The sequence below is a fragment of the Hyla sarda genome (genome assembly GCF_029499605.1).
Source record: "Hyla sarda isolate aHylSar1 chromosome 1 unlocalized genomic scaffold, aHylSar1.hap1 SUPER_1_unloc_13, whole genome shotgun sequence".
Classification (NCBI taxonomy): domain Eukaryota; kingdom Metazoa; phylum Chordata; class Amphibia; order Anura; family Hylidae; genus Hyla; species Hyla sarda.
Genome location: NW_026607574.1, coordinates 375161 through 396571, shown reverse-complemented (window position 1 = coordinate 396571; position 21411 = coordinate 375161). Strand labels below are relative to the sequence as shown.

The window sequence follows — 21411 nt, the reverse complement described above, 5'->3', positions numbered from 1 at the left end:
AGAGGTTCCTGTCCCTCAGTCTTGTGCAAGGGAAGCGGCGGCCACAGTAAAGATGGCTGACAGCCTTTCCACTGCACAAACTCTGGAGGTCATGGAGTTCGTCAGTAGGAACACCGATGTGTTCTCAGATCTCCCGGGATGTACTTCTGTCATCGCCATGACATTGTCACTGAACCTCAGGTGAAAATACGGTTGAAACCGTACCGGGTACCTGAGGCGCGGTGACAAGCCATCGCGGAGGAAGTACAACAAATGTTGAAGTTGGACGTTATTGAGGAATCGAAAAGTGAGTGGGTTAGCCCGATAGTCTTAATACCCAAACCAGACGGTACGTTACGGTTCTGTAACGATTTCCGGAAACTGAATGAAGTTTCCAAGTTCAATTCGTATCCCATGCCCAGAGTGGATGAGCTTATTGAGAAGCTGGGACAAGCCCGGTAAATTTCTCTTTTGGACCTCACAAAAGGGTACTGGCAGGTACCCTTGATGGAGGCTGCCAAGGAGAAAACCACATTTGTTACACCAGAGGGCCTGTTCCAATACAAGGTGTTACCCTTTGGTCTACATGGTGCTCCCCCTACGTTCCAAAGGTTAATGAACATTGTGCTCCGACCACATCGTCGGTATGCTTCAGCCTACCTGGATGATATCGTCATTTACAGCGCAGATTGGGAAAGTCATCTTCCAAAAGTGCAGGCCGTGGTAGACTCCCTCAGGAAAGCTGGGTTAACGGCTAACCCAAAAAAATGTGCCATTGGTCTGGAAGAGACCAAATACCTGGGGTACATCATTGGGCGTGGGGTTGTTAAACCTCAGGTAAACAAAGTGGAGGCCATACGGAATTGGCCACGTCCTGTCACTACCCGACAAGTGAGTTCATCCCCATTTCGCTACAGTTGCTGCGCCCTTAACGGACCTCTTGAAAGGACGCAAGTCGGTAATGGTGAGGTGGAATGAACAAGCAGAGCAGGCTTTCTCCGCTTTAAAGCCGGCCCTATGCGGGTCTCCGATTCTGGTGACACCCGATTTCAAAAAGGAGTTTATAGTGCAGTCCGATGCCTCTGAGGTAGGTCTCTGTGCTGTACTCTCACATGAAGTCAATGGGAAGAACATCCCGTTGTCTTCCTCAGTCGCAAACTTGCCCCGGCCGAGACAGGTATAGTATAGTGGAGAGTGCCTGGCCATTAAGTGTCTGGCCACAAAATTTTAAATTCACAGTTGAGCACAGGACTCGGTTGCTTGGCAATGCCGATACCATGTCCCGGGTACACTGTTGCATGAGTGTTCACCCCCTCAGGCTTGAACAAAGGGGGGTATGTGAGAAGGTGAAAGGGATGGTGATTGATGGACGCTATGTGCCACCAGGGTTCCTGGCCTTGGTGAAGTAAAGCCACATTATTTATCTAGTGTCTACTGCGGTGCAGCTAGTCGATAGTTCTGTAGTGTGGCTGGAAGTGTGGCCAACCTGGGACGGCTTCACTGGGAATGAGTAGGGTGGGGGTCATTCCCCACAATCCTGGCTTTAAAGGGGCGGGGGATTGTCCAGTTCGGCAGCTGACAGAGCAAGGAGAGGCTGTGTGAGGAGCTCTGCTCTGGAGTCCAGGAAAAGCCTTCGCTGTATATACCACACGGCACAAACCCCGGGTGTGAACAAACACCAAAGAGAGACAAGGTGGACTTTGTTATGATTTCTCTCTTTTTTCCTGCTTTAAAGACTGTGTTTGCTGAGTACTAAAGTGTGAATAAAACACTGGACTTTATTTAAAATGCTGCCTCCTTACCTCAATACTGCAACCGCACCTCACTACAACACTGAGCTGTATGTGTACACAGCAGAGCTGTATATGTGTAATGTACATGTAGCTGAGCTGTATGTGTACATAGTAGAGCTGTATATGTGTAATGTACATGTAGCTGAGCTGTATGTGTACACAGTAGTGCTGTATATGTGTAATGTGCATGTAGCTGAGCTGTATGTGTACACAGTAGAGCTGTAAATGTGTAATGTACATGTAGCTGAGCTGTATTTGTACACAGTAGAGCTGTATATGTGTAATGTACATGTAGCTGAGCTGTATGTGTACACAGAGCTGTATATGTGTAATGTACATGTAGCTGAGCTGTATGTGTACACAGTAGAGCTGTGTGTAATGTACATGTAGCTGAGCTGTATGTGTACACAGTAGAGCTGTATATGTGTAATGTACATGTAGCTGAGCTGTATGTGTACACAGTAGAGCTGTATATGTGTAATGTACATGTAGCTGAGCTGTATGTGTACACAGCAGAGCTGTATATGTGTAATGTACATGTAGCTGAGCTGTATGTGTACACAGTAGAGCTGTATGTGTAATGTGCATGTAGCTGAGCTGTATGTGTACACAGTAGAGCTGTATATGTGTAATGTGCATGTAGCTGAGCTGTATGTGTACACAGTAGAGCTGTATATGTGTAATGTACATGTAGCTGAGCTGTATGTGTACACAGTAGAGCTGTATATGTGTAATGTGCATGTAGCTGAGCTGTATGTGTACACAGTAGTGCTGTATATGTGTAATGTACATGTAGCTGAGCTGTATGTGTACACAGTAGAGCTGTGTGTAATGTACATGTAGCTGAGCAGTGTGTACACAGTAGAGCTGTATATGTGTAATGTGCATGTAGCTGAGCTGTATGTGTACACAGTAGAGCTGTATATGTGTAATGTACATGTAGCTGAGCTGTATATGTACACAGTAGAGCTGTATATGTGTAATGTGCATGTAGCTGAGCTGTATGTGTACACAGTAGAGCTGTATATGTGTAATGTACATGTAGCTGAGCTGTATGTGTACACAGTAGAGCTGTATATGTGTAATGTACATGTAGCTGAGCTGTATGTGTACACAGTAGAGCTGTATATGTGTAATGTGCATGTAGCTGAGCTGTATGTGTACACAGTAGAGCTGTATATGTGTAATGTACATGTAGCTGAGCTGTATGTGTACACAGTAGAGCTGTATGTGTAATGTGCATGTAGCTGAGCTGTATGTGTACACAGTAGAGCTGTATATGTGTAATGTGCATGTAGCTGAGCTGTATGTGTAATGTGCATGTAGCTGAGCTGTATGTGTGTAATGTACATGTAGCTGAGCTGTATGTGTACACAGTAGAGCTGTATATGTGTAATGTACATGTAGCTGAGCTGTATGTGTACACAGTAGAGCTGTATATGTGTAATGTACATGTAGCTGAGCTGTATGTGTACACAGTAGAGCTGTATATGTGTAATGTACATGTAGCTGAGCTGTATGTATACACAGTAGAGCTGTATATGTGTAATGTACATGTAGCTGAGCTGTATGTGTACACAGTAGAGCTGTATATGTGTAATGTACATGTAGCTGAGCTGTATGACATGACATAGCTGCATAAGTTTCAAAAGAAAACTTTTATTAACAATTGGGAACAAGTTTGGAGATGCAGTATATGATATATGTATAAATGTCAGATATCCTATGTACATGGATAATATATAGATGTGATATCTGCATCATTTATTGCTCTGAATTGGCTTCTCTCCTATGTTAATTCTTTGATGCTGAAGAAGAGCTGATTTCCAAGTAAAACATTTTCCACATTCTGAGCATGAAAATGGTTTCTCTCTTGTGTGAGTTCTTTGATGACTAATAAGTTTGGTTTCCAAGTATAACATTTCCCACATTCTGAACATAAAGATGGCTTCTCCACTGTGTGAGATTTTTCATGTTCAACGAGACTTGATCTGTAAGTAAAACTTTTTCCACATGCTGAGCATGAAAATGGTTTCTCCCCTGTGTGAGTTCTATGATGTTGAACAAAACTTGATTTCCCACATTCTGAACATGAAAACAGAAGAGAAGCCATTTTTAAATCAAGTCATTTTGTACATCAAAGAACTCAGAAATCAGTAAAACATTTCCCACATTCTGAGCATGTATATTGTTTCTTTCTTGTGTGAGCTTCTCAATGTCCAACAGCCCTTCAGTGACCTTATTTTTCTTAACATCCTGTGATGAATAAGAAGACAGGACCAAGGTTTAATGTATAATATTCTAGTACCTGGTGACATATATACATACAGATGTGTTATTTGGATTCTATTTGCATTTTGCGTAACAGACATTTCTGTAGGTGTATAACAAGATGTGCTTTCCGAGTAAGACATTTCCCACATTCTGAACATGGAAAGGGCTTCTCACCTGAGTGAGTTATTTGATGTGCAACAAGATGTGCTTGCTGAGTAAAACATTTTCCACATTGTGAACATACAAATGGCTTCTCTCTTGTGTGACTTCTCTTATGTCTAACAAGATCTGATTTAGCAGTAAAACATTTCTCACATTCTGAACATGAAAATGGCTTCTCTCCTGTATGAGTTCTCTGATGTACTACAAGACTTGATTTCTGAGTAAAACATTTCCCACATTCTGAGCATGAATAGGTTTTCTTTCCTGTATGAGCTCGTTGATGTCCAACACCCCTTCTGTGACCTTTCTGTGATGACTGAGAAGACAGGACCTGTATATAAGGATGAGATGACAGATCTTGGCTGTGAAGGGCTGAGGGTGTATCTGGGATAATGGAATGTTCTTCATATGTATCTTGTGTGATATCATCATCTGCTTTATAATCTGAAGATAGAAGATTCTCCTCTGATCTCCTGCTACAAGAATCTGCAGAGAATAACAGATTTTATTATCAGTATTAACCCCTTAACAACCCAGTGCATTTTTGCATTTATAAGCAATAGTACTTTGTAAATCCATCCTTCATTTTTAAGTAAGATTTACTGCAAAACTGAAGAACGATATTTGCTATGATAGCGGAGCAGCCATACAACAGTGGTGTCAAACTGTGGCCCTCCAGATGTTGCAAAACTTCAACTCCCTGCATGCCTGGACACCAAAGGTCTGTCTGCCTCCTCCAGAGGATGCACACTGTCCCTGAAATGTAAATCAAGGCTTCCCTCTCATGGTATCCCTTAGTGCAGTCATCTTCAAACCGAGGCCCTCCAAATGTTGCAAAACTTCAACTTCCAGCATGCCCTGGAGTTAAAGTTTTGGAACATCTGGAGGGCCACAGTTTGACACCACTGCCTTACAAGGAGCAGGGACACCCGTCTTTGACAATCATGTGGACACAGCCTCAGGGAAAATCACTGCTATGGGGCCCGGTCAGGGACCAAATGACCGTGTTACCCCCAATCCACCTGACCCCGCAGGTTATAATGGAGCAGTCATCCAAACCGCCCCCTTTATAATCCTCATGCCAGCCAGAGAATTCAGGCAAAGCATAGGGCAGTGGTTCTCCCCCAGGGGTACTTAGCAATTCTCCAGGGGGCACTTGAAAAAAATCAGTAATGGCAGCCACAGCCACTGGTTACTGGTCTGGACCACCTTGAAAGAAATGGTCGGCCGACGTCACTGCACCGAGGAGCAGGAGGACAGCAAAGGGGCAGCGCGGGCACTGGGTGCTGTGGGCAGGAACTACCATCAGCTTTGTTGCTCCACTGTCCCTGCAGACCGGGGACCTACTGCTCTGAGCCATAGGAATAGGTCCCCAGACCAGAGGAGCAGTGGACACCAAAGAGGGACAGTATGGTGGCCTACAGCTATATATGGGGACAGTATGGTGGCCTACAACTATGTATGGGGACAGTATAGTGGCCTACAACTATATATGGGGACAGTATGGTGGCCTACAACTATATATGGGGACAGTATGGTGGCCTACAACTATATATGGGGACAGTATGGTGGCCTACAACTATATATGGGGACAGTATGGGGGCCTACAACTATATATGGGGACAGTATGGGGGCCTACAGCTATATATGGGGACAGTATGGTGGCCTACAACTATATATGGGGGCAGTATGGTGGCCTACAGATATATATGGGGACAGTATGGGGGCCTACAGATATATATGGGGACAGTATGGGGGCCTACAACTATATATGGGGACAGTATGGGGGCCTAGAGATATATATGGGGACAGTATGGGGGCCTACAACTATATATGGGGACAGTATGGGGGCCTACAACTATATATGGGGACAGTATGGGGCCTACAACTATATATGGGGACAGTATGGTGGCCTACAGATATATATGGGGACAGTATGGGGGCCTACAACTATATATGGGAACAGTATGGGGGCCTACAGCTATATATGGGGACAGTATGGTGGCCTACAACTATATATGTGGGCAGTATGGGGACCTACAACTATATATGTGGGCAGTATGGGGGCCTACTACTATATATGGGGACAGTATGGGGGCCTACAACTATATATGGGGACAGTATGGGGGCCTACAACTATATATGTGGGCAGTATGGGGGCCTACAACTATATATGGGGCAGTCTGGGGGCCTACAACTATATATGGGGACAGTATGGTGGCCTACAACTATATATGGGGACAGTATGGTGGCCTACAACTATATATGGGGGCAGTCTGGGGGCCTACAACTATATATGGGGGCAGTTTGGGGGCCTACAGCTATATATGGGGGCAGTATGGTGGCCTACAACTATATATGGGGACAGTATGGTGGCCTACATCTATATATGGGGATAGTATGGGGGCCTACAACTATATATGGGGACAGTATGGGGGCCTACAACTATATATGGGGACAGTATGGTGGCCTACAACTATATATGGGGACAGTATGGGGGCCTACAGATATATATGGGGACAGTATGGGGGCCTACAACTATATATGGGGACAGTATGGGGGCCTACAACTATATATGTGGGCAGTATGGGGGCCTACAACTATATATGGGGGCAGTATGGGGGCCTACAACTATATATGGGGGCAGTTTGGGGGCCTACAGCTATATATGGGGGCAGTAAGGTGGCCTACAGCTATATATGGGGACAGTATGGAGGCCTACAACTATATATGGGGGCAGTCTGGGGGGCCTACAACTATATATGGGGCAGTATGGTGGCCTACAGCTATATATGGGGACAGTATGGTGGCCTACAGCTATATATGGGGACAGTATGGAGGCCTACAACTATATATGGGGGCACTATGGTGGCCTACAACTATATATGGGGACAGTATGGTGGCCTACAACTATATATGGGGACAGTATGGTGGCCTACAACTATATATGGGGGCAGTATAGTGGCCTACAACTATATATGGGGGCAGTATGGTGGCCTACAACTATATATGGGGACAGTATGGAGGCCTACAGCTATATATGGGGACAGTATGGTGGCCTACAGCTATATATGGGAACAGTATGGGGGCCTACAACTATATATGGGAACAGTATGGGGGCCTACAGCTATATATGGGGACAGTATGGAGGCCTACAACTATATATGGGGGCAGTTTGGGGGCCTACAGCTATATATGGAGGCAGTTTGGGGGCCTACAACTATATATGGGGACAGTATGGAGGCCTACAACTATATATGGGGACAGTATGGAGGCCTACAACTATATATGGGGACAGTATGGGGGCCTACAACTATATATGGGGACAGTATGGGGGCCTACAACTATATATGGGGACAGTATGGAGGCCTACAGCTATATATGGGGACAGTATGGGGGCCTACAACTATATATGGGGACAGTATGGGGGCCTACAACTATATATGGGGGCAGTATGGTGGCCTACAACTATATATGGGGACAGTATGGGGCCTACAGCTATATATGGGGACAGTATGGTGGCCTACAACTATATATGGGGACAGTATGGTGGCCTACAGCTATATATGGGGACAGTATGGTGGCCTACAGCTATATATGGGCACAGTATGGGGGCCTACAGCTATATATGGGGACAGTATGGGGGCCTACAACTATATATGGGGACAGTATGGTGGCCTACAACTATATATGGGGACAGTATGGTGGCCTACAACTATATATGGGGGCAGTATGGTGGCCTACAACTATATATGGGGACAGTATGGTGGCCTACAGCTATATATGGGGACAGTATGGTGGCCTACAGCTATATATGGGCACAGTATGGGGGCCTACAACTATATATGGGGGCAGTATGGTGGCCTACAACTATATATGGGGACAGTATGGAGGCCTACAACTATATATGGGGGCAGTATGGTGGCCTACAACTATATATGGGGACAGTATGGGGCCTACAACTATATATGGGGGCAGTATGGGGGCCTACAACTATATATGGGGGCAGTATGGGGGCCTACAACTATATATGGGGGCAGTATGGGGGCCTACAACTATATATGGGGACAGTATGGAGGCCTACAGCTATATATGGGGACAGTATGGGGGCCTACAGCTATATATGGGGACAGTATGGGGGCCTACAACTATATATGGAGACAGTATGGAGGCCTACAGCTATATATGGGGACAGTATGGTGGCCTACAGATATATAAGGGGACAGTATGGTGGCCTACAACTATATAAGGGGACAGTATGGTGGCCTACAACTATATATGGGGACAGTATGGTGGCCTACAACTATATATGGGGACAGTATGGTGGCCTACAACTATATATGGGGACAGTATGGAGGCCTACAACTATATATGGGGACAGTTTGGGGGCCTACAACTATATATGGGGACAGTATGGTGGCCTACAGCTATATATGGGGACAGTTTGGGGGCCTACAGCTATATATGGGGACAGTATGGTGGTCTACAACTATATATGGGGACAGTATGGGGGCCTACAACTATATATGGGGACAGTATGGGGGCCTACAACTATATATGGGGACAGTTTGGGGGCCTACAACTATATATGGGGACAGTATGGGGGCCTACAACTATATATGGGGACAGTATGGTGGCCTACAACTATATATGGGGGCAGTATGGTGGCCTACAGCTATATATGGGGACAGTATGGAGGCCTACAACTATATATGGGGACAGTATGGGGGCCTACAGCTATATATGGGGACAGTATGGTGGCCTACAACTATATATGGGGACAGTATGGTGGCCTACAACTATATATGGGGGCAGTATGGTGGCCTACAACTATATATGGGGGCAGTATGGAGGCCTACAGCTATATATGGGGGCAGTATGGTGGCCTACAACTATATATGGGGACAGTATGGGGGGCCTACAACTATATATGGGGGCAGTATGGTGGCCTACAACTATATATGGGGGCAGTATGGAGGCCTACAGCTATATATGGGGGCAGTATGGTGGCCTACAACTATATATGGGGACAGTATGGGGGCCTACAGCTATATATGGGGACAGTATGGTGGCCTACAACTATATATGGGGACAGTATGGGGGCCTACAACTATATATGGGGGCAGTATGGAGGCCTACAACTATATATGGGGACAGTATGGGGGCCTACAGCTATATATGGGGACAGTATGGAGGCCTACAGCTATATATGGGGGCAGTATGGTGGCCTACAACTATATATGGGGACAGTATGGTGGCCTACAGCTATATATGGGGACAGTATGGTGGCCTACAACTATATATGGGGACAGTACGGTGGCCTACAACTATATATGGGGACAGTTTGGGGGCCTAAAGCTATATATGGGGACAGTTTGGGGGCCTACAACTATATATGGGGACAGTATGATGGCCTACAGCTATATATGGGGACAGTTTGGGGGCCTAAAGCTATATATGGGGACAGTTTGGGGGCCTACAACTATATATGGGGACAGTATGATGGCCTACAGCTATATATGGGGACAGTTTGGGGGCCTACAACTATATATATGGGGACAGTTTGGGGGCCTACAACTATATATAAAGAAGAAAATGTCCAGCGCAGAAGGTGCAGTGAAAACTCGCTTTATTTTCTTTGGCAAGAAGACACAGTGCAAATCAGGAACGTCTGACGCGTTTCGCACCAGCCGGTGCTTAATCGTAGTTAAAATAACAAAATACAAGGGTCACATGTATCAATACGTCACAATTAGAGATGAGAGAATTTACAGTGATTCGATTCGTCAAGAACTTCTCGGCTCGGCGGTTGATGACTTTTCCTGCATAAATTAGTTCAGCTTTCAGGTGCTCTGGGGGCTGGAAAAGGTGGATACATTCCTAGGAGAGAGTCTAATAGGACTGTTTACACCTTTTCCAGACCACGGGAGCACCTGAAAGCTGAACTAATTTATGCAGGAAAGGTCATCAACTGCCGAGCCGAGAAGTCCGTGACGAATCGAATCACTGTAACTTCGCTCATCTCTAGTCACAATGAAATCCTTACAATAACCAGACATGGATATACGGATTGTGTCCTTCTTGTGAACCCATTCATTGGTTTTCTCTGAACAAGAAGATATTTCCATGACTTCAGACAAGCGGCTCATTAGACCTGAGAACTTCTCATTTCTTTTACCTGTAATCACCTGTATATTCATATGGAATCCTGTAGGAAATCTAGATTCATCCTGACAGATTACACACAACCCGACCATATACAGACCAGAAAAGGATCAGACAGATTTTATATATTACAGTCACTGTTTATTATTTACAATACTTCTTATCAATTACCATTGGGATTAATGTATTTATATGTAATGTAATCAGGACTGGGGTAATGTAATATATTCCAGTGTACATCAGGGTATATACCGACCTCAGCTGAATGCGGGAAACGTTCCTTATCAATTACCATTGGGGTTAATGTATTTATATGTAATGTAATCAGGACTGGGGTAATGTAATATATTCCAGTGTACATCAGGGTATATACCAACCTCAGCTGAATGCGGGAAACGTTCCTTCTTATCAATTACCATTGGGATTAATGTATTTATATGTAATGTAATCAGGACTGGGGTAATGTAATATATTCCAGTGTACATCAGGGTAGATACCGACCTCAGCTGAATGCGGGAAACGTTCCTTATCAATTACCATTGGGATTAATGTATTAATATGTAATGTAATCAGGACTGGGGTAATGTAATATATTCCAGTGTACATCAGGGTATATACCAACCTCAGCTGGATGCGGGAAACGTTCCTTATCAATTACCATTGGGATTAATGTATTTAATATGTAATGTAATCAGGACTGGGGTAATGTAATCCATTCCAGTGTACATCAGGGTATATACCAACCTCAGCTGAATGCGGGAAACGTTCCTTCTTATCAATTACCATTGGGATTAATGTATTTATATGTAATGTAATCAGGACTGGGGTAATGTAATCCATTCCAGTGTACATCAGGGTATATACCAACCTCAGCTGAATGCGGGAAACATTCAGGGATATTGTACCCGATTCTCTATGGAGATTCCCATCTGCTATGTCAGTCTGTCATAATGAGGTCTCGCCTCCTGTTCACACCTTGTAGATGTCTGGTGTGGAGGAGAAACATCCGGTAAGTCTCCCTATTGATGAGTCTCCTAACATCTCCCCCTCTTACACCTATTTTAACTGTTTCCGCACCAGACATGTGCAAAGAATCCATGATACCCACATGTACTTACCTAAAATGCCGGACAACATTGATAACATATCCACAAGGTGTGAACAGGAGGCGAGACCTCATTATGACAGACTGACATAGCAGATGGGAATCTCCATAGAGAATCGGGTACAATATCCCTGAACGTTTCCCGCATTAAGCAGAGGTTGGTATATACCCTGATGTAGACTGGAATATATTACATTACCCCAGTCCTGATTACATTACATATAAATACATTAATCCCAATGGTAATTGATAAGAAGGAACGTTTCCCGCATTCAGCTGAGGTCGGTTTATACCCTGATGTGCACTGGAATATATTACATTACCCCAGTCCTGATTACATTACATATAAATACATTAATCCCAATGGTAATTGATAAGGAACGTTTTCTGCATTCAACTGAGGTTGGTATATACCCTGATGTACACTGGAATATATTACATTACCCCAGTCCTGATTACATTACATATAAATACATTAATCCCAATGGTAATTGATAAGGAACGTTTCCCACATTCAGCTGAGGTCGGTATATACCCTGATGTACACTGGAATATATTACATTACCCCAGTCTTGATTACATTACATATAAATACATTAATCCCAATGGTAATTGATAAGAAGGAACGTTTCCCGCATTCAGCTGAGGTTGGTATATACCCTGATGTACACTGGAATATATTACATTACCCCAGTCCTGATTACATTACATATAAATACATTAATCCCAATGGTAATTGATAAGAAGGAACGTTTCCCGCATTCAGCTGAGGTCGGTTTATACCCTGATGTACACTGGAATGGATTACATCACCCCAGTCCTGATTACATTACATATAAATACATTAATCCCAATGGTAATTGATAAGAAGTATTGTAAATAATAAACAGTGACTGTAATATATAAAATCTGTCTGATCCTTTTCTGGTCTGTATATGGTCGGGTTGTGTCTAATCTGTCAGGATGAATCTAGATTTCCTACAGGATTCCATATGAATATACAGGTGATTACAGGTAAAAGAAATGAGAAGTTCCCAGGTCTAATGAGCCGCTTGTCTGAAGTCATGGAAATATCTTCTTGTTCAGAGAAAACCAATGAATGGGTTCACAAGAAGGACACAATCCGTATATCCATGTCTGGTTATTGTAAGGATTTCATTGTGACGTTTTGATACATGTGACCCTTGTATTTGGTTATTTTAACCATGTTATATCTGGAACTTAGTCTACGATTAAGCACCGGCTGGTGTGAAACGCGTCAGACGTTCCTGATTTGCACTGTGTCTTCTTGTCAAAGAAAATAAAGTTTTAGCTGCACCTTCTGCGCTGGACATTTTCTTCTTTGGACTTTGTCTATGAAACCGGGGCGGGGCCGACAGGTCCGATGGCGCAGGTATCAGCTTAAGGTTGGTCCAGGTGAGTGGACAAAAACAATTTCTCTGTCTACAACTATATATGGGGACAGTATGGGGGCCTACAGCTATATTTGGGGCACAGAGGGGGCCTACAGCTATATTTGGGGCACAGAGGGGGCCTAACAACTTTATGGGGACACAAAGCGGGTCCTATTACTGTGTGTGACAATAAACATGGGGAGTTAGTAAATAGGTGGGTATTGTACTGCAGAAAGGAGCCTAAAATGTCTGCTTGTCTGGTTCTGTGGAGACGTCATGTACGGGAGAAATCTTCATGGCGGTCTAGGCCAGATAGTGAAGATAAGAAAACAACTCTGGTTAGAGAAGACGTCACCTGTAAATCAGAGGACTGGGGGGATCGGGAGAGGAACAGGGGCCTGTTATAGAGGAAAGTGAAGCATATGAATTATACTATAATCATTACAAAATGTCTCTAATATGGGGGGACAATTTTTTGGGAATGGGCTGTCAAGGGGAACTCATGCAAAAAAAGTTGAGAACCACTAGGATAGGGGATACATTATAGATCACGGGGGTCCGACCCTTGGGACTCCTTGCGATCTCTTGAACGGGGCCCTGGCAGTCTACATGAAGGGGGCGGACCAACCCCTGCATGGAGCGGCGGCTGACACTCCCCCTCCATGTATCCCATAGAAATACATGGAAGCAGTGTTTCGGTCCGCTTCCGGCAGACTGCTGGGGCCCCATTCAGGAGATCACGGGGAGTCCTAAGGGTCGGACCCCTGTGATCTATAACCTATCCCCTATCCTGTCTAGACAGACAGTTTCACATTTTTTGTCTTTTGTCTATTAATGTGTATAGAAAGACTTATGTCCTAATAAAAGTTATTGACATTTTCCTGGATCCAAGTTAAAAGGGGAACCTTTATTTTTAATGATTTTGGCTCACGGCTCGCCAGCCGTACCTATACCTCCATTTGGACCCACACAGGTGACCCGAACCGGAACATTTCCGTATCAGAGGGAAAGAATGAAGGGATTTAAAGGGATACTCCACTGCTAGACATCTTATCCATTATCCAAAGGATGGGGGGATAAGATGTCTGATCGCGGGGGTCCGACTGCTGGGGCCCCCCAGGATCTCCCGAAGCACCCCGCATTCTAAACAAAAGCCAGATTCCAGATCACTGCTGGTATCTACTGCTATATGGTCTCTATATGGAGTAATATTAGTCTGTATATAATGTGTTTGATTCATAAACAGTATGGCGGTATTATTCAGTCACTATGTAGTGGTGATGGTATCAAGTCGACTGCTATAGAGTCAATATAGAGGGGGAGGGGGATAGTATTTGCCCTGGAGATTCTAGTTACACCAATACTTCCCGAAAATATTATTGTAGCCGGTGACTGAATAGAATCTGTGACTATTCTCTATATTAAGTTGTTACTACTCACCTGGGCGGATACCTATAGGAATGTCCTCCTTATACTGCTCATCACCGCTCACATCTGTCTCTTCTTCTACTTTTACTATTATGTCTGGAGCATTAATATAGATCAGATCTTCCCCTGTAGGAATGTCCTCCTTATACTTATCATCACTGCTCAAATCTGTCTCTTCTTTCTTTATGTCTGTAGCATTAATATAGTCCAGATCTTTCCATGTAGTAATGTCCTCCATATTCTGTTCTACAAGAGGACGGGGACACCTCTCTGGTGCTGTTCTCTTCCTGGATCTGACTGTAGGGAACACATACAGAGACTGAATTCATTCTTTACTTACAAATAATGAGAGGACGTGTGTATATAGTCATGTCTATTACCTGGTGATGTGAGGGGCTGCTGATCCTCCATCATGACCTGATCCTTATACTGATCCTTGTGTCCTTCTGCATACTCCCACTCCTCCATGGAGAAATAGTCCGCCACGTCCCGACACCTTATAGGAACCTGACACATAATGATACAGTCATCACCCGACCCCTCCAGTGGTGTTACTGTATAATGTCCCAGCATTCCCAGCAGTGTCATCACCAGACGCCTCCATTACTGTATAATGTCCCAGCAGTGTCACCTCTCCAGTCATCACCAGACCCCTCCATTACTGTATAATGTCCCAGCATTCCCACCTCTCCAGTCATCACCAGACCCCTCCATTACTGTATAATGTCCCAGCATTCCCACCTCTCCAGTCATCACCAGACCCCTCCATTACTGTATAATGTCCCAGCATTCCCACCTCTCCAGTCATCACCAGACCCCTCCATTACTGTATAATGTCCCAGCAGTGTCACCTCTCCAGTCATCACCAGACCCCTCCATTACTGTATAATGTCCCAGCAGTGTCACCTCTCCAGTCATCACCAGACCCCTCCATTACTGTATAATGTCCCAGCATTCCCAGCAGTGTCACCTCTCCAGTCATCACCAGACCCCTCCATTACTGTATAATGTCCCAGCAGTGTCACCTCTCCAGTCATCACCAGATCCCTCCATTACTGTATAATGTCCCAGCAGTGTCACCTCTCCAGTCATTACCAGACCCCTCCATTACTCTATAATGTCCCAGCAGTGTCACCTCTCCAGTCATCACCAGACCCCTCCATTACTGTATAATGTCCCAGTAGTGTCACCTCTCCAGTCATCACCAGACCTCTCCATTACTGTATAATGTCCCAGTATTCCCAGCAGGGTCACCTCTCCAGTCATCACCAGACCCCTCCATTACTGTATAATGTCCCAGCTGTGTCACCTCTCCAGTCATCACCAGACCCCTCCATTACTGTATAATGTCCCAGCAGTGTCACCTCTCCAGTCATCACCAGACCCCTCCATTACTGTATAATGTCCCAGCAGTGTCACCTCTCCAGTCATCCCCAGACCCCTCCATTACTGTATAATGTCCCAGCATTCCCAGCATGGTCACCTCTCCAGTCATCACCAGACCCCTCCATTACTGTATAATGTCCCAGCATTCCCAGCAGTGTCACCTCTCCAGTCATCACCAGACACCTCCATTACTGTATAATGTCCCAGCATTCCCAGCAGTGTCACCTCTCCAGTCATCACCAGACCCCTCCATTACTGTATAATGTCCCAGCAGAGTCACCTCTCCAGTCAGCAGCTCCATCATCTTGTTGATGAGTTCTCGGATCTTCTGTTCATCCATTTCCTCATGTATCAGGGAGTGAGGTGGGGGCCTCGGGATTGGGCTCAGGGTTCTACCCCATTCTTCACACACAGGGGCCCGACAGCGCCCACTAGAGGACTTCTTCACTACTGTGTAATCCTGTGTATGGAGAGACACATTAATATCACTACATACATTCCCAGAATCCCTCACCTCTCCAGTCATATCCATCTGTTATTACATAGATAAGAAGGAGGTCATGTGACATCACTCCCAGAATCCCTCACCTCTCCAGTCATATCCATCTGCTATTACATAGATAAGAATGAGGTCATGTGACATCACTCCCAGAATCCCTCACCTCTCCAGTCATATCCATCTGTTATTACATAGATAAGAATGAGGTCATGTGACATCACTCCCAGAATCCCTCACCTCTCCATTCATATCCACCTGTTATTATAGATAAGAATGAGGTCATGTGACATCACTCCTAGAATCCCTCACCTCTCCAGTCATATCCATGTTATTACATAGATAAGAATGAGGTCATGTGACATCACTCCCAGAATCCCTCACCTCTCCAGTCATATCCATCTGTTATTACATAGATAAGAATGAGGTCATGTGACATCACTCCCAGAATCCCTCACCTCTCCAGTCATATCCATCTGTTATTACATAGATAAGAATGAGGTCATGTGACATCACTCCCAGAATCCCTCACCTCTCCAGTAAGCCGGAAGAGTATCTGTATGGTAAGGTTTATGATCCTGTCGGCCATCTTGTTCCTGTCTCTCTCCATGGTTGATGGGTCATCCAGGAGAATTCTCTTATATAGAAGATATCAGCAGAGGATCCTGGATTGGAGAAACCTGAAGGGAAGAAGAGGAGATGATGATAAACCGCACCAGATTCTATGAAGAAATAAAATCCATTTCCTGGAGATAATCTGGGGAAACATCTGAGGAGACATTATAGTCACAATCATGGAGGCTGTAAACCTAGTCAGGGGATCCATCATAGTCTGGGGCGGAGTCATGGAGGATGGGTAGAATATGGAGACAGGAATCCAATGCTGTTTAGTTCTTACTGACGTGTCTATTTGGGGGGGGAGGGGGGTTAGGTTTTTGGCTTTTTAACTATATTTTTTCCTGGCAACAGGAACTTTCGCTTTCTCTTTCCTGCATTCTACACAGGATCCGGCCCGTTGTCTTCTCCGAGCTCCAGGAACACGACCTCACTTTCTCTGTTGGACGGTGATCACATGGGGGATGAGAAGGGATTAATGGACGTTTTTGATTAAAATCACTATTGGTAATCGCTGTTATCCATTTCCTTTACCAATAAATTGTGCACCAATTAGTTGTTTCAGAAATCCTCAAAAGTAGAGCGCAGCATACCACGGTGACATCATCATTACGGATGACCATTTGGGCCGTACGGCTGGGCTTATGATCTAGAAGAAATGCCAAGTCAGGGTTAATGACTATTTCCCGGTTTCGGAAGGCGTCTCCACTCCCCCTCAATGTCCTCTATCTCCCAGGATACAGAGCACGATGATAATCCTGGAGTTACGGGAGACGGTCGGGCGATGACTTTCATCAGGACTTGATCACTGGATATAACGGTCATATTGGGTAAACGGCGCTGACATCTGTCCTGTATTATAACAGCGTTTACCACATTGTCCTCAGTTACTGACGCGATCACATGACACATTTCTGTGCTTTTCGTACTCGGATTCACATAAAGCGTTAGTGGGATCATAGTTTAATGGATCCGCGTCACACTGGGAATTATTGTCCCGGAATGTTATGGAATTGTCCAGAATACAGGCAGAAAGCCAATCTGGTCTCCAGGGTTGGTACGACACTATGTCGGGAGTTTGAATCCTGACGTGGATGTTGTCCCTCCAGGAATCCACATTATGGACCCTTTTCATCTAGAACACATTGGCCCTCATTTACTATTCTAAACCCGACTTCTTTTGTCGGGTTTTTTTGGCGCATCTTTGTCTGCGCCATGTCGCAGACATCGTGCGCCAGTCTGCGACACGATGCAACATTTTTTCCTGACGGACCCGATGTGGATTCTCCCAAACCCAAAAAAGGGGCGTAACCCGACAATTCTGAGATTTCCCACGTATTTATAAAGGTTTCCAACCCGTATTTGTTGAATTGTTGTGGATTTTTTCCCAAGAACTCAGAGGAGTTGGAAACCAAAACCTACAAAACCCACGTGCGACAAACAGGATGCGACATAATAATAAATACCAGGGGAAAAATGCAGTCGGGTAAGAAAGCAACATAGACTTACAACCCGATTTTCTAAGTAAATGAGGGCCATTGTTTTTGGTAACGAAGGGAGGTGGGGAGATCCACCAGGACCATAGTGGCGGCCATCTTAGATTAATATCTGGAGGCTGCTCAGGATCGTAACCTCCAAATGAAGTGTCCGATACCGGAGGAAGAAGACTGATCAGGTGACAGGATGGGCGGGGAGGTGACCTGCAGCCCTTCACCATCCAGACATCCCCTGGGGGGCAGTATAGGCAGGAGATCAGGTAAATGAGTGCTGGCCGGCACAGAGCTTTGATTGTGAGATCTAAAGGGTTAATGATGGTGACCAAAACTAGCGGTGAGTGCTGGCTGCTTATAGCTCCTGAGCTCACCTCAAAGTCCTATAGATGGTGCAGAGTGTTATTATATACTGTGTCCTTAAGGGGTTAATAATAAACATCCCCAATAATCCTGATCTGATGGTGACCGAACACACATACCTGTATCTGTAGAGGAGCCGTGTGCTTACAGGACCTGCGATGATGTCACCGTCATGTGATCAGTCACATGGAGCAGAAGGAGTCACATGATCAGGGGCTGCCGCTCTAGGCTCATCTGCTATGTTACTATGTTACATTCTCTTCTCTCCTGCACTGTTGAGCTCCGCCCACTCCTGTCACATGATCCTTCCCGCAGGTCCTTCAGCCGCAGTCACATCTATACTGCTAAACTTTACCCCCAAATGTACTGGTCACATGATTATGACATCATCACAGGTCCTACACCTCCAGCATGTAGCAGATACAGAGCAGGTCCTGGTGGGGCAGTCACTGCTGTTGTGTTGTGTGTGGAGATCTCTCAGAGAAGCAGCCCCTGATCATGTGACTCCTCCTCCTCCATGTGACTGATCACATGACGGTGACATCATCGCAGGTCCTGTAAGCACACGGCTCCTCTACAGATACAGGTATGTGTGTGCGGTCACCATCAGATCAGGATTATTGGGGATGTTTATTATTAACCCTTAAGGACACGGTGTATATTTACATTCTGTGCCCCATATGGGACTTTGAGGTGAGCTCAGGAGCTATAAGCAGCCAGGACTCACCACTAATGACGCTCATCGCCATTAACCCTTTAGATTCCATGATCAAAGTCGATTGCAGGATCTAAAATGAGTAAAATGCAGTTGTTGGGGGGCGGAGTCTAGATCAACTGAGATGACGGCCGGAGGGCGCCTTACCATGCTCTGTGCTCAGATCGGTGCTCTAAGTATACAGACACCTCCACAGCCTGTATAAGCCGAGCACCGATAACACTGATCACTATGGCAGAGCGTTATTCAGGGTTTGTAATAGAAGCCCCTCCCCTAAGAAGTTTATATCCCATTTCTGTAATAAAATAATGTAGGTGGGCGTGGCTTAGACATGGCTCTGTACGGTTGTTTTTCTAGGGAGCGCCGTGCCGACCAGCGGTTGTTTCCTGATTTCCTGCCTATACTGCCCCCCAGGGGATGTCTGGATGGTGAAGGTATCAGGTCACTTACCCGCCCATCCTGTCACCTGGTCAGTCTCTTTTCTCCGGGTATCAGCCACTTCTTCCATACAGAACTATGTAAGCATCAGGTTTTTTAAGTTTCTCCCGCGCCCCTATTATTACTTAAGACAGTGTTTCCAAACCAGCGTGCCTCCAGCTGTTGTGAAACTACAACTCCCAGCATGCCCTGACAGCCAAATGCTGTAACAGCTGGAGGCACCCTGCTTGGTAAACACTGACTCCGGTGGTGGCCCAGACCCTGCGTGTGTAACGGTATATGATGCTCGGCCTCTGCTGCAGGTAATAGCAGGTTCTTCCGGGGGGGGGGACATATCACAATTCACATAAAATCCTGATGTAATTGTGATGTATATTGTGCCCCCTAGTGGACACATTTCAGTATTCTTCATTGGACAATGTCATATTGAATCCCTCTATTCTTCTCCCTGCTCTGATGAAGACGTTCTGAATACACCGCAGCCTCAGAGATTAGGAGAAATGGATTCACAACGTCTTCACTAGAGCAGGGAGAGCGACCTCAGAAGACCTGAAGGACCAGAGCGCCACCACTGGACGGGAGAGGGGAGTGCGCTCTAGTCTCTTATTTTACAGCCCTCGGACAATGGATTTTGTTTTATAGAGAAATCTGAAAACTCCTATAATGTCTCCTCAGATGTTTCCTCAGATTATCTCCAGGAAATGGATTTTATTTCTCCATAGAATCTGGTGCAGTTTATCATCATCTCCTCTTCTTCCCTTCAGGTTTCTCCAATCCAGGATCCTCTGCTGATATCTTCTATATAAGAGAATTCTCCTGGATGACCCATCAACCATGGAGAGAGACAGGAACAAGATGGCCGACAGGATCATAAACCTCACCCTACAGATACTCTTCCGGCTTACTGGAGAGGTGAGGGATTCTGGGAGTGATGTCACATGACCTCATTCTTATCTATGTAATAACAGATGGATATGACTGGAGAGGTGAGGGATTCTGGGAGTGATGTCACATGACCTCATTCTTATCTATGTAATAACAGATGGATATGACTGGAGAGGTGAGGGATTCTGGGAGTGATGTCACATGACCTCATTCTTATCTATGTAATAACAGATGGATATGACTGGAGAGGTGAGGGATTCTGGGAGTGATGTCACATGACCTCATTCTTATCTGTGTAATAACAGATGGATATGACTGGAGAGGTGAGGGATTCTGGGAGTGATGTCACATGACCTCATTCTTATCTATGGAATAACAGATGGATATGACTGGAGAGGTGAGGGATTCTGGAAGTGATGTCACATGACCTCATTCTTATCTATGGAATAACAGATGGATATGACTGGAGAGGTGAGGGATTCTGGGAGTGATGTCACATGACCTCATTCTTATATATGGAATAACAGATGGATATGACTGGAGAGGTGAGGGATTCTGGGAATGATGTCACATGACCTCATTCTTATCTATGGAATAACAGATGGATATGACTGGAGAGGTGAGGGATTCTGGGAGTGATGTCACATGACCTCATTCTTATCTATGGAATAACAGATGGATATGACTGGAGAGGTAAGGAATTCTGGGAATGTATGTAGTGAT

At 45.1% G+C, this 21411-nt stretch overlaps 2 protein-coding genes across 3 annotated transcripts in view; one reads left to right on the top strand and one right to left on the bottom strand.

Moving 5' to 3' along the window:
* The window catches only part of LOC130297979 (oocyte zinc finger protein XlCOF7.1-like), a 137051-nt gene that overhangs the window by 18217 nt on the left and 97423 nt on the right, over positions 1–21411 (top strand). The gene's annotated exons all lie outside the window — the stretch shown is intronic.
* On the bottom strand, positions 4089–16858 carry LOC130297970 (oocyte zinc finger protein XlCOF8.4-like). Of its 2 annotated transcripts, XM_056550843.1 has the most exons (4): positions 16715–16858; positions 15967–16146; positions 14681–14807; positions 4089–4694 (listed from the first exon to the last, which is right to left on the bottom strand). In XM_056550843.1, exons 1-4 carry the CDS (start codon positions 16790–16792, stop codon positions 4108–4110), a joined length of 972 nt encoding a protein of 323 aa, XP_056406818.1. In that variant the 5' UTR covers positions 16793–16858; the 3' UTR covers positions 4089–4107. The 2 variants fall into 2 exon arrangements, with proteins under 2 accessions (XP_056406818.1, XP_056406819.1); XM_056550844.1 differs by lacking the exons at positions 15967–16146; positions 16715–16858 and adding an exon at positions 14313–14597 and having other exon boundaries at positions 14681–14739.

Excerpts from the sequence above, each read along its gene's own strand:
- LOC130297970 (XM_056550843.1), bottom strand. The coding sequence starts at position 16,792 with ATGGAGAGAGACAGGAACAAGATGGCCGACAGGATCATAAACCTTACC. Across the intron at positions 16,147-16,714 it reads TCTTCCGGCTTACTGGAGAG|GATTACACAGTAGTGAAGAA; the intron begins GTGAGGGATTCT and ends CTCCATACACAG. Across the intron at positions 4,695-14,680 it reads GCAGCCCCTCACATCACCAG|ATTCTTGTAGCAGGAGATCA; the intron begins GTAATAGACATG and ends TATTCTCTGCAG.